Below are 14,363 nucleotides of genomic sequence, written 5' to 3' on the forward strand. Positions count from 1 at the left end.
TTGTGCTCCACAGAAAATAAATAAAAATTGCAATTCCTCCCAAAATCCTGCAGATGGCAACAATGCTTGGCATGACTAAGATTTCCAGAGCATTAAGATCAGTTTTCTCTGCTCACTGTCCACTCCATAGTCTCTGGAAAAAATAAACACTCAGAATCTAAACTAGCTCCCCAACTATTTAGATAACTGTCACAAAACCCCACATGGGTTACTAAGATCCTTTACAGAAGTAAATCTATGTTTGCCCAGTCTAGCCTACATGCAATTCCAGACTCAGCAAATGTGACGAATCCTTAACTGCCCTCTGAACAAGCTCAAGGTACAAAGTTCAGTGAGGAAAATGGAAACAGCCAATAATAATTTTTCAAGTCACAACTACTCTCTGTGAATGAATGATCTCTATTATTTAATACAAACCTTGTATTCATGTATTGTCTATGCCCCTCAAAGTGTAGAGACCAAGTCCTTTTATCCCCCTTTGATTCTATTGAATTGAAAAATGATCCAATAATGTAGCTGTATAATGACAAGGTTCTATGGTTGATAATTTGAACTGAGCTGTGAAAACAATTGTTACATATATACTGCATTTTATATTGGTCTCCTTGTTTTTCGGCATTTTCTTTCTTGTGGCCAATTGGCGGGTGGTTGATCTACAAATTCTGTGTATGTGTGGGGGGGGGATGGGGGTTCTTTGATGCTACTGTCACTGTTATTTCTAGGGAGAGGGGGTTGGTCACTTTTCTGTGGGGGGGGTCAGGGATTGTTATTGTTGTGGAAGATTCTGGGGTCTGAGTTTTGTTTTACTTTTCCATGTGTATTTCATGGCTATCTGGTTAAGACAAATATCAGTTGTATTGTACATGCATACTTTGACAATAAAATGAACCTTGACATAAAGTGTAGATGTCCAATACTGGACAGAAGCAGAAATGGTGGAAGCACTCAAACAGGAGATAACTGAACAATGTGATGGGGAAAAAAAATTCAAATACTGTATCTCCTCTGGTTGAATGAATTCAGTAAGCACCCAGCAGCTATATTCAAATTTTCTGTAAAATCATTCATTTGTCTTGTATCAATTTTTACCAGACACGAGGAAAAGCAACTGGAGTACCATTTTCAAAGTCCATCTTGAATCAGTAAAAAAAAAATCAGAACATTACAGCAATTAACCAGCCTTGACAAAACAAAATATGGCAGTTTTTTTCCAATATAATTTTAATTTATCTATGCCTTTATCAAGTTGAATTTTGTAATGGAGTCCACAGAGAACATATTCTCAAAAGGCTTTTCACAAAGATAACCACTCATACATTCAACAGGATCACAAAGTGTCTGAAGTAGCTGTCAATTGCAAAGAAGCCAGATATCATTTTAGAGCAACTTTTACACAAATACAGCAAAATAAAAACAGAAAATACAATCTCAAATAAGCACTTAACTATCTGTAAGAAGCTATTAAAGGATCCATGAGAAAGTCACCATATTGACACCCAAGATCATCTGTTGCACGTCTGCAGAAACAGGTCGATAAATTTCCTATTAACGATGGAGACTGTTTTCTTCAAATTTAACTGAATTTTGGTGTAGGATATCTACCAGAGAAGTTCTCAGTACTTTAATATATACCATTAAACCAGGGTGCTGTACGATAAAGAGTATTGTTCATCCATAAGTATTGGATTTAACTAACATATTATTCCAATTTCACATGGTGGCAAGTATGCCCTTGCAGAGTTCCATCACAAGATGAAATACTGTTGAACTGATCTTAGAATACAAATTGAAAAGTAAATATTTGCTTTAAAAAATTGTTTCCAATAATATCCACAAAAAAAATCTAGTGCACTGCTCAACTGTAATTTGAAAGCTATCTGCCTAATCATTTTATCAAGTTTATGATGCAAAATGAGTATTCCAGTAATAGTTATTCCCTGGAAGAATTGACTTTGTTGATTTGCCACTTCAACTTTTGTAAATCAGACTGATGGCTTGCTTGGTTTTGGATAGAAAACTGGATTTAGCCACAAGACCAGGCTTGAGATGATGTAAAAGTCAATTTCCCCACTCCCCTAGAAAGTTCTCTTTGAATTATTATTTTGTATTATCTAGTTTAGAACAGCAGCTCTGGATTTCAGATACCCCAAAAATTCATTTAAACACAAAAACTCAATGTACTGTGATTCAGTACAACTCTGTCATCAAATATTCTTGAGTCAAAGTAGGAAAGACTTCAAGTATTTAATTACACCAAACTAACAGTTAAAACAAAGCTAAAGAGTCCTACAGCTGACCAGCACTTTTATTTCAAGTGAATATTTCAACAAAAGACCACAAGTCAAATTGTGTGCGAAGATTGAGATAGTTTGAACTACAATTTTACCTTACAGTCCAGCTACCTGTGCAAATATAACATTAACAATACAGATCTCAATTTGAAAACAATTTGAACAGTTACGTGTACTTAAATGTAGCACTAATCAATAAACTTCCCTCTCCCTTTTCAAGAAGTATAAATTTCACCTAGCATGTGCACTAAACATGGGATTTCACAATAACAGTGTTTTGATCTACTTTTTCTTTGAATTATTTGTATTAAATAATTGCAGCACCCTTTTACAAATTTTCCATTCACTTCATGATTTGTGAAGATAATTCTGAAGTTTGTTCAAATGTTCTGGCCCACTGGAAATGACCCATTAACTCATTTCAATTAATACATTTCTATGAAAGATACATTTTATCAAATTATTCAGAGTCAAATTCAACCTCATATATATTGGCAAATGACAAAGGCTGTGACCCAAAACGGTATACCACTAAACACCATGTTCCACTGTTTCAATTCTTTTCCGCAAAATAAAAATTAAAACTAGAAATAAAGTTACCTCAGATATTCATAATAACGAAACATTTTCAACTTAAGAGATCAGTATATAGTTAAGCTAACAAAAAGTAACCCTGCAAGTTAAAGTAATAGGACAATTAATATAATTCCAGTTGATTTGTGTTTCAGAGTACTGCAATGGTTGTAATAGCCATTGTCTTGAAATAACTTCAATATTTAAAGTTAAGACAGCATGAAATATGAATAAACTGTTCTTGGGCTTCCAGACGGGTCTAAATATTGATTATAACATGTTTCGATGACAATCGATAACCTGTAGCCGGCTGGAAGCCAGAGAAGAATTTGTTTGCCAGGAAAGCACTACTCTGTCTTTTTTCAGCATAAAATACATTTGGAAATCACATTCTAAGTGGATTGATAGGCGGCCATTTACCATTCAGCATGTAAAGCTGAATTTAAAATACAATTACTTTTCAATGTTTAGTTAAGAAAGCAGTGAAACATCTTTAATCTGCTTGTATGTTTACTTTCCAGCAAGCTTTTTAATCTTTATCTGTATATACAAGCAGATATATTCAAAATCAGGTGTTGAAGCAAATGAAGATAGTCATTTCAAACCAATGCATCTTAATGGCAGGGATAGAAAAATCAGATCACAGTTTACAGTTAATGTACACCAAACAATAATAAATAACTAGGTCCAAGCATGATTAACCCAATGTATAATCAAAATTCAACCTCAAATTTCTACATTAAAAAATGTGCTGTTGTAACATTTGTTTCCATTCATTACCATCAAGTCCATCCTGCATGTCAAATTCTGTCTGAAGTTCCCAGTTTATGATTAATTCCTCAAATATTCAGCTTTTAATATTAGAATCAAATCAGAAAGCATGGAAATGGGCTCTTCAGCTCACTTAGTCCTACCGACCATCAAATGTTTTTTTTAAAAATAAAAATCTCACTTCATTTTTCTCCACTTTCACATCAATTCCCTCCGTCCCTAGATTCTACCACTCACTACGGTTTTAGAAGCCATCAACCTGCATGCCTTTTCCCACTATCCAACCTCCTGCTCTGACACATTTTAGTGACAAATCTTCAAGCAATGAGCAATTAATTCCCCCCCTCCACAAAAATTCCATTTCAAACTTGGGTCACAACTGCATTTTAACCTGCCTATTTTCAACTTTACTCTGTATAACAACCTTAGAAAAAAAAAGATCTAGTGCTTTCTTGACATATATTATGAATAAACTCTCAGACTTCCAGCCAGTACAGGTATAGATTTTAACTGATATTTTGGTGACAACTCTGCCATCTCATCAGGGATAATGCCGAGGCATGTGTAGTCCGGTGTTCACCGCCATCATCCATCCCTCCTTTGCCGTACCCATGGCTCTTTGGACCACCTGGTGAAGGAAGCCATTGAAATAAAACCAGAGGAAAAAAATTTTAACAAAGACAAAGTCTTACTCCAAGAAAGAACTGGAATTCAATTTCAAACAAGGTGGGACAGTGGAAACCTGATTGGATGAGGACTAACCAATCAGGAGGAACAACGGGAACATATACCACAGGACAAGACATGACTCAGCATCATCCCCAATGAAGATTTGCACAGTTTGACGTCGAAACATTGGTTAAAGATCGATACCTGCACCCAGCTGGAAACCCAAAAAGTTTACATAATAACCTTACATGGAAACCAAGTTAAAATAATAAAATTATTTATATTTATTGGTACCACTATATGCACCATGTTTCTCAAGTTACATCCAGCAGTTAAATCATCCAGCTGATCACCCACCTTAATAAAACTAATTCTGTGTCACCAAATTCCTTTAATTTGTTGCTATAGTACTAAAGCAGATTATGGGGACAACAATTTAAACACTGAACTTTTGTAGCCTACTCAACAACAGCATTACAAAGCTCAATAAGGACAGAATTTTAACCAAATGTTCCAATTCATCCAACCAACTAGCACTTCAGAAGAAAATGAATCTATAATTTTATGTTCTGCCCAACAGTTAGCATAGCATCTAATAACTATTATCAGAAATACAAAGGCTTGCATACATGGCACAGTACTAGTAAAAGACAGTCAATTAAACTAAAGTAATTTAAGAACTTCCTTTGATTATTCAGCAAACTATTTCCAAACAAAGATGATTTATGGAAGTAATTTATCTTTTACTTTAGTTAACCTGGAAAAATGTGAATCAAATTTTGTAACTAATCTGCAAAGAATGAATCATTTTACAGCTAAATCTCAGTGTACAAAATTAATAAAAAATCAAACTGGCTGTGAATGTAACACATTCAACCAATATTGATCATATCTTATTGCAATTTTCAAATGCTTTTCAAACAAAGACACCCCCAGTTACTCGTTCATTGCTCCGGGGCGGGGGGGGGGAGTGGCAGAGAGAAGAATTATTATTAAAACCAATAAAAGTTAGCCAACTAATGCACCTTTGATTATCCCAGGGAGCCAGAGAGGTAATTTGTATTGAAACTTCCACTTTTGTTACATTATTACACTACTGTGCAATGAAGATGAATAAAGATAAAGCAATTTATTTTTTTTTTAAAAACAGTTGCAGCCTGAAGAACCAAAATGATCATTTTCATCATGTTGAGTTTTAATAAGGCCTAAAATACTGTCAGGGAACTAGATATTTAAATTGCATTTGCTAGAGTAACTCAATCTTAATTGGTGTTGGTACATCAATGATAAACTCTCCAATGCAAGTACAAACTAACATGCACAATACTTTAAAAACTGCATTGGGTAAAATGCGTACAAAATGGTGTGTACGAGAAGAGGTGGTTTGCTGAAGACCCATATACAAATTCTTTACTTCTGAATTTGTAATTTCGATGTAACATTCATTTTCTCCACTACATTTACAAGCAAAACACAGTTCAGTTGAGGTACACAACAGTTGATTTTTGTATGTCTCATTCATTACAGTTTTAGTATGATCTCCACAAGTCTCACAGGCCTAATATTAAGATCATGGCGATGTTACATCAATATTTTCAGCTCTTGCGTATACCAGTCAAAAAAGGATCAACTTCACCATTTGAACATGATAATGAAAGAAGTCTTCAACATTCAGTCTCAAAGATCCATTCCCATCGCAAAATCCAAGTGGGCAATAAACTGTCACATTAAACTACAGACTAAACTACGGAATACTGTTGGACAGCACCTGGCCTGTTTTGCAGAATTGATCAGAAATTGCATCCAAATATATCACAAATCATTCTTGAAGCAAATGATGAGTTTAAAAACCACAAACAATATATTGGGAAAATATACACTTAAATAAATTATTTACAACAAATCTTGGTCTCATTTCCACAACTTTAGACTCTCCACGTCTTCATGAACTCTAGTCTCCCATTTTCACTTTGGATGTCTGCAGAAATGAAAAAGGTAACGTTCAATTTTATAGAGCAATTTTTTTTTAAAGCAGGTGCAGCATCAAGTTTGTGAGGGATAACTAAAATTTCCCCCCCTCCTCCACCAACCCACAAATAACCTATTAACTCATGACGCTTAGCATCTTCATTCTGCACTGTTACACCGAGTACAGTGATTCGCATTCAAGGATGTATTCTACTCTTAAATGCAAAAAAAATTAGAAGTATATTCATGAATGCTCGACAATTTCCACCGGATCTGCTGAACATCTCCAGCAATTTGTTTACTCATGAGGGGTCAATTACAATGTTGTTGAATCCGCTGCGTTTAAAATAATGGATATAAGAATGATCAAAAATGTTTAGTAGACTTACGTTAGTTAGTATGAAGGGAAACATGATATGGAAACTTAAATTCTTAAGTCAGGGAAGCAAAACAAATATTAAACCATAGTGGGGTATATGGGGTGTCAGGGAGGGGTAGCACCTCTGGTGGGAGAACATGTCGCGTCCTTTTCAGGGCGGTTAGTCCACCTTTGGTCCCCACCTGGCACTCAGCTCTCACCTGTGGCTCCCCGTAGCTGTTTGCATGCGACAGCGGCCACACCCCGGGCAACGGCTTCGACAAGCCGGCTAAACCAGGTGAGGGTAGCCGACGGGTCTCAAACCCTCGGTGAGATAGGGAGTTGTCTATCCCAGCATGTGAAGATAGACTCTGGTGGACTGAGCGGACGAGACCAATGGAAGGTCCAACGGTCGAGAAGGTGGTCTCTGCAAGCGTCGTGGAACATGTAGAGCAGGACAAGACACAGAAGATGTCCTGGTCATCCGCCATCTAGACTCTGTCTTGCCACTGGACCCAGATGGGAATTGGGAAGAGAGTGAGGCTGACGCTGCGCAACTCTCCCTCACTTAAATCCAAATCACGCGCTAGTCTCGACACTATCATAATGGTGTCGAGGTCCTCATCGACGTCAACGATGGACGAACAACAACAAACCACAGTGAAAATTGAGAATGGAACACTAGACTAACAGAAATTCGAGTGGAATAAGAAGTTCCCAGTAAAGATCTAAGCAAGCTAGAATTTGACACGGTTTGAGGATGGAAGGCACACTGGGAAGCTATTATAACATTAGGGCCTGCAGGCTTCACAAGGTTCCGATGGCAGGTGGAAGCAGCCAGTCCTTAGATGGGGCAATGCAGATTTTTAGAGGATGATGATGGCAATGACAGTGGATGTCAGAATACAGTACCTCAGGAAAAAATTGTAGCAAGTATTGATATTGTACAGGATCCAAAAAAATATTTCGAACATTGAAATGCTGGTTAGTTTGAACTCAGAAGGGCAGAAGTTACTGACATCAAAAGCATGAACTAGTGACAACTAGCACATCTGGTGATTATTCAGTCATATGGCTGGGATTTATCATAGGTACAATCATCCAATGCAATCTATGGGACAGGCTTAAAGAATCAGCAAGTCTCTTCAGCTTTTGTAAAGTAATATTGAAACTTTAAACAATAACATTATTCACTAAACGCAGTATGTGAGCTGTACAACCAGAGGGGAGAGGACTCTGGATTTGATGTACGCTAACGTTAAGGATACATACAGCTCCTCTCCCCTCCCCCCATTGGGAAGGTCAGATCACAACCTGGTGCATCTCAAACCCTGCTACGTGCCTCTGGTGAAGAGTAAACCTGCAACCTCGAGGACAGTGAGGAAATGGTCGGAGGAGGCTTATGAGGTGCTCCAGGGTTGTTTTGAGGTGACAGACTGGCAGGCACTCTGTGAGCCACATGGAGAGGATATTGATGGGCTCACAGAGTGCATCACTGATTACATCAACTTCTGTGTGGACTGCAATGTTCCTACAAGAACTGTCCTTTGTTATTCAAATAACAAGCCATGGGTAACAAAGGACATTAAGGACATCCTGAACGCTAAAAAGAGGGTGTTTAGAGATGGAAATAGGGAGGGGCTGAGGGCAATACAGAGGGACCTGAAAGCCGGGATCAGGGAGGCTAAAGACAGGTACAGGAGGAAGCTTGAGTGGAAACTCCAGCAGAACAACATGAGAGAGGTCTGGAGTGGGATGAGGACCATCACTGGGTTCTGGGAAACTAACAGCAGAGAAGCTGAAGGCAGTGTGGACAGGACCAACGAACTTAACCTGTTCTTTAACAGATTTGACATTGTGGCCCCTGCCCATCCCCCATATGAGTCATCTGTTGTCGGCCCCCAACCAAAAAATATTCCACTCTCCCTTCCTACCCCTCCTCACAGTCCCCCACCCTGCTCTCATGACTATACCCTTTCCCCACACAAAACCACCACCGTGGGCTTCACAGCTGAACAGGTGAGAAGACAGCCGAAACGTCTCAACCCAAGCAAGGCTGCAGGACCGGATAGTGTCAGTACCAGGGTGCTCAAAGCCTGTGCCCCTCAGCTATGTGGAGTACTTTGCCATGTCTTCAACCTGAGCCTGAGGCTCCGGAGGATTCCTGTGCTGTGGAAAACGTCCTGCCTCATCCCTGTGCCGAAGAGGCCGTGCCCCAGCGGCCTCAATGACTACAGACCAGTGACACTGACCTCCCACATCATGAAGACCCTGGAGAGACTTGTTTTGGAGCTGCTCCAGCCGATGGTTAGGCCACACTTAGATCCCCTCCAGTTCACCTACCAGCCCCAACTAGGAGTTGAGGATGCATCGTCCACCTGCTGAACCGTGTCCATGCCCACCTGGACAAGCCAGCAAGCACTGTGAGGGTCATGTTTTTGACTTCTCCAGTGCGTTCAACACCATCCGCCCTGCTCCGCTGGGGGAGAAGCTGACAGCGATGCAGATGGATGCTTTCCTGGTGTCATGGATTCTTGATTACCTGACTGGCAGACCACAGTACGTGTGCTTGCAACACTGTGTGTCCCACAGAGTGATCAGCAGCACTGGGGCTCCACAGGGGACTGTCTTGTCTCCCTTTCTCTTCACCATCTACACCTCGGACTTCAACTACTGCACAGAGTCTTGTCATCTTCAGAAGTTTTCTGATGACTCTGCCATAGTTGGATGCATCAGCAAGCAAGATGAGGCCAAGTACAAGGCTACGGTAGGAAACTTTGTCACATGGTATGAGCAGAATTATCTGCAGCTTAATGTGAAAAAGACTAAGGAGCTGGTGGTAGACCTGAGGAGAGCTAAGGTACCGGTGACCCCAGTTTCCATCCAGGGCGTCAGTGTGGACATGGTGGAGGATTACAAATACCTGGGGATACGAATTGACAATAAACTGGACTGATCAAAGAACACTGAGGCTGTCTACAAGAAGGGTCAGAGCCGTCTCTATTTCCTGAGGAGACTGAGGTCCTTTAGCATCTGCTGGACGATGCTGAGGATGTTCTACGAGTCTGTGGTGGCCAGTGCTATCATGTTTGCTGTTGTGTGCTGGGGCAGCAGGCTGAGGGTAGCAGACATCAACAGAATCAACAAACTCATTCGTAAGGCCAGTGATGTTGTGGGGATGGAACTGGACTCTCTGATGGTGGTGTCTGAAAAGAGGATGCTGTCCAAGTTGCTTGCCATCTTGGACAATGTCTCCCATCCACTACATAATGTACTGGTTGGGCACAGGAGTACATTCAGCCAGAGATTCATTCCACCGAGATGCAACACAGAGCGTCATAGGAAGTCATTCCTGCCTGTGGCCATCAAACTTTACAACTCCTCCCTTGGAGGGTCAGACACTCTGAGCCAATAGGCTGGTCCTGGACTTATTTCCTGGCATAATTTACATATTACTATTTAACTATTTATGGTTTTATTACTATTATTTATGGTGCAACTGTAATGAAAACCAATTTCCCCCGGGATCAATAAAGTATGACTATGACTAAGACTAGCTTTTTGTGCCAAGTCCTATCAGCAAAATTATACATATTGAGCTACCACTTCATGATCACACCAAACTCTCAAATGAATTCAGCAGACTGACCATGTGATAGATTTTATACCAATCATTGCCACACACAAATTATTTTCGATAAGTACATGCATGGGAAGGAAATGAAGGGCTATGGTTCCAAGTGCAGATCAATGGAACCAAGTAGAATAATAGTTCAGCACAGACTGGATGGGCCAAAGGGCCGACTTCTGTGGTGTAGTGTTCTGTGACTATCACTATTATTAAATCTGAACCCATGTTTGGAGTGTGCATATCCAGCTCCTTACCAAAATATCTTCAGAAATATACAGTTGCTTACCTGTAGAATAGCCACAATGACTCCAAACAACCCAATGGCACTGCCAAAAATTTCAACGATTAGAATCTTAACAAACAAGCTGGCATTCTGGGCATCTGCCAGGGCAGCACCACTACCCACAATACCAACGCAGATTCCACAGAAGAGATTAGAAAATCCAACAGTTAGGCCTGCCCCGAACATAGAGAACCCTAGAGGAAAAAAAAAAGAGAACTACTGAAGTGGAAGCAAAACAGTAAAACCATACAACCATTCCCCCTCCAAAATGCGTAAGTAACAATGTGCAACCATTCTTTCAGAAAGCAGAGATTGCATGTCATCTGAATACAATATTTCTAACCACCAAAGTAAATGGAAGGAACAAAAATATCCACCCAATGCATTGTGAAGCAACAAATTGGCAGTTATTACAGTTGTTTTATCTCAATGTACATGGCTAGCATGTCTTAAAGCACCTTTAGCGATGAGATCAGAAATTGTTAATCCATTGAAATGTTGGCTGAAATTCCCACCCATAATCAAAGACTGCAAATACAGATCATGTATTTCAACTAGATGATTATTAAATAATATGAAAAATGCAGATGAGGAAAATATTAGACTTAAGTTAACCAAGTTTAAAATAGAACTAAACATCTGCTTTAAAATAAGTTTTGGTATCTTATTATGGGTATGTAGAGGACAGCGAGGAAGGCGAACTAAGTTTGCAGCAGGATATGGACCTGGAAAAATGGCAGATGGAATTTAATGCAGACAAGTGTGAGATGTTATGCTTGAGGAAGACTTGAATGGAAGGGCACTGAGCACAGTAGAAAATTTGAACTAGTAGAGGGGTAATGATGCAGCTCTATAAAACTCTGGTTAGGCCACACTGGGAGTACTGTGTCCAGTTCTGGTCACCTCACTATAGGAAGGATGTGGAAGCACTGGAAAGGGTACAGAGGAGATTTACCAGGATGCTGTCTGGTTTAGAGAGTATGGATTATGATCAGAGATTAAGGGAGCTAGGGCTTTACTCTTTGGAGAGGAGGATGAAAGGAGACAAGATAGAGGTATACAAGATAATAAGAGGAATAGATAAGAGTGGACAGCCAATGCCTCTTCCCCAGGGCACCACTGCTCAGTACAAGAGGACATGGCTTTAAGGTAAGGGGTGGGAAGTTCAAGGGGGATATTAGAGGAAGGTTTTTTTACTCAGAGAGTGGTTGGTGCGTGGAATGCACTGCTTGAGTCAGTGGTGGAGGCAGATACACTAGTGAAACTTAAGAGACTGCTAGACAGGTATATAGAGAAATTTAAGGTGGGGGGGTTATATGGGAGGTAGGATTTGAGGGTCAGCACAACATTGTGGGCCAAAGGGCCTGTACTGTGCTGTACTATTCTATGTTCTATAGAACGTTTGAAATAAAAGGAGGTAATCCATCTGTCCCGTCAAGCCTGCTCCACCACTCAATAAGATCATGGCTGATCTGACCATGGACTCATCGCCACCTACCTGCCTTCTCCCCATAACTCTCAATTCCCCTATGTAAAAATCTATCCAACCTTGTCTTAAATATATTTACTGAGATAGCCTCCACTGCTTCATTACAGAGAACTTCATAGATTCACCACTCTTTTGAACTTGGAGGTTAAATAGTTACTTGCAGCCACTTTTCTAAAGATACCAGTTACAATGTGCAATTTTGGCAATATTATAATCAATAAATTCAAATCAAAAAAAATAAATTAATTAAATGATAAGAGCACTCCTAGACTTTATATTAAACATATAATCATCTTACCAAGCTTTACGAACAGCCTGGATACCTTCTACTGGCAGCTGCACCAAGTGCCATTCCAAGTAGACCAGGTGTCTGAACTCCAGCAACACAGGATTGACTGAGCTTTAGTGTTGTCTGAACTTGAAGATTCTCCCCATCGCTGTTTGGACATTCCCTCAGGTAGCAGTTTCCTCCAAAATCCCAAAAATTAATTGCATACTGCAAGTTAGTTGTCCCTTTTGTGCCTCATGGCACATCGGGCGGTAACCTTGCCATTTCTTTAGCTTTTGTCTTTTAAAAAAAATGAGGCAGAGTTGCCAGCTTGACACTTAACCTAGCACAGATGGAGAGCATGCAAGGAACCGGCTGGATTCAAAGCCAGGACCACTTGCCTCCAAGTCCGGTGTGGATGCCACTACACCACCATTTGGCATACTGCAAGTTAATTCCAGTTTAAATGGCCCATGGGATGACCAGGAGAATGATAATGGCCATGAAAGAGAGAAAATAGGTTATGTGGAAAAAAACATCCCCAAAGATCTTGCAAATCTGGAATAATAGCTCCCTGAAACAAATCGTCCATTTCAAAGAATTACATAAAATATTCAAATTTTAAAATCTGTAAAAGAGAAAACCAAACAAACCTGCTTGATAATTTCTAGCACCAATTGTCTGAGGTGTAGTGCCACTGAATGGCTGTGGGGAGAAAAACATTTAAATTGAACTTCAGTCATTCGCTCATCATCTAACACAACTCATCTAAGCAAAGCTTTTTGTTACACAGTTGAATCAATTTTCACAGGGTTTAGCTATTTCAGTGAATTTTGTCAGATCCTTCCCACAATTCCTTAAAATAACCTGGTTCTACAATCAAATAGTCAGACACCCAAATGCAAGGAGTGCCTTCTGTAGTCACATCTAAAGATTTTAAAGATTAGTTTTGCCACATGTACATTGAAACATACAGTGGAAGACATTGTATAAAGTCATATCTGTGAGGATTATGCTGGGGCAGCCTGCAAATGTCACATTTTCCAGTGGCATCACAGCATGCCCACAACTCACTAAACTTAACCATACATCTTTGGAGTGTGGGAAGAAACCAGAGCACCTGGAGGAAACCCATATAGTCACGTGTAGAATGTACAAACTTTGAGCTAGCTGATATAGAGAAATATTATGAAAAGTTCTAGAAAATTAAATTAAATCCAAGATCTACTTTGTGATCTCTATTCTACTTCCATTTCAAGACAATATAGTTTTTAACCACAAGAATGAAGGAAGACAAATTGCCCAACAGCTCTGATAGCTAAAACTGGTTTTAAGAAACTCAAGAATTTGGACTTGCATTATGTGCAGAATTGTGTAAGCAAATCCAGGTTCTACTAACACTTTGAAAATACCACTAAATAATCACCCATTCTTGGAGATGATAACCTAGTATGATCTACACAAATATCAAGAGCTTCCATCTGTAAGACTTAATAGCCACTGCCACCGTGTTACACAGCTTGCATCCATTCAATGTTTTGAGGAGCTAAAGGGGAAACATTGCATTAAACAATGAATAATTTACACAAATTGACAAGTTATTTATCAATTAGATAAAGGTGTCCCCCGCTTTTAGAACGTTCGCTTTACGAAACCTCGCTGTTACGAAAGACCTACTTTAGTATCGTTTTCGCTTTCAGAAGATGTTTTCACTGTTACGAAAAAAAATCAGCGCGCGCCCTGAGCAGCCGCTCTCCCCCGGATTTGGAATGGCATTGCTTTAACACGAGCCTGTGAGCAGTCGTTTGCAAGATGAGTTCTATGGTATCAGAAAAGCCTGAAAGAGCTCGTAAGGGTGTTACACAGTGTAAAACTAGACATAATTAAGCGTTTTGATTGTGGTGAACGAAGTAAGAACAACGTGAGTTTGGCTTGTGGAAGCTGACGAACATGATGTTGAAGGGGTTTTGGCATCCCATGACCAAGAACTGACAGATGAAGAGCTCATGCAATTGGAAGAAAAAAGGACAACAATCGAAACAGAATGAGTAATGATAAAGTA

The 14,363-nt window shown here is 39.7% G+C and overlaps 1 protein-coding gene across 1 annotated transcript in view; it reads right to left on the reverse strand.

Moving 5' to 3' along the window:
- Positions 1-741: 741 nt before the first annotated feature.
- atp6v0b (ATPase H+ transporting V0 subunit b) overlaps positions 742-14,363 on the reverse strand; it is a 31,230-nt gene continuing 17,608 nt past the window's right edge. The window contains exons 6-8 of the mRNA XM_063064454.1: positions 12,955-13,006; positions 10,548-10,738; positions 742-6,282 (exon numbers count right to left, since the gene is read on the reverse strand). Of these exons, the coding sequence (XP_062920524.1) occupies positions 6,256-6,282; positions 10,548-10,738; positions 12,955-13,006 (270 nt within the window). The 3' untranslated portion in view covers positions 742-6,255. The remainder of the gene's footprint in view (positions 6,283-10,547; positions 10,739-12,954; positions 13,007-14,363) is intronic.

This window comes from Mobula hypostoma, chromosome 12 (genome assembly GCF_963921235.1).
Source record: "Mobula hypostoma chromosome 12, sMobHyp1.1, whole genome shotgun sequence".
Lineage (NCBI taxonomy): Eukaryota > Metazoa > Chordata > Chondrichthyes > Myliobatiformes > Myliobatidae > Mobula > Mobula hypostoma.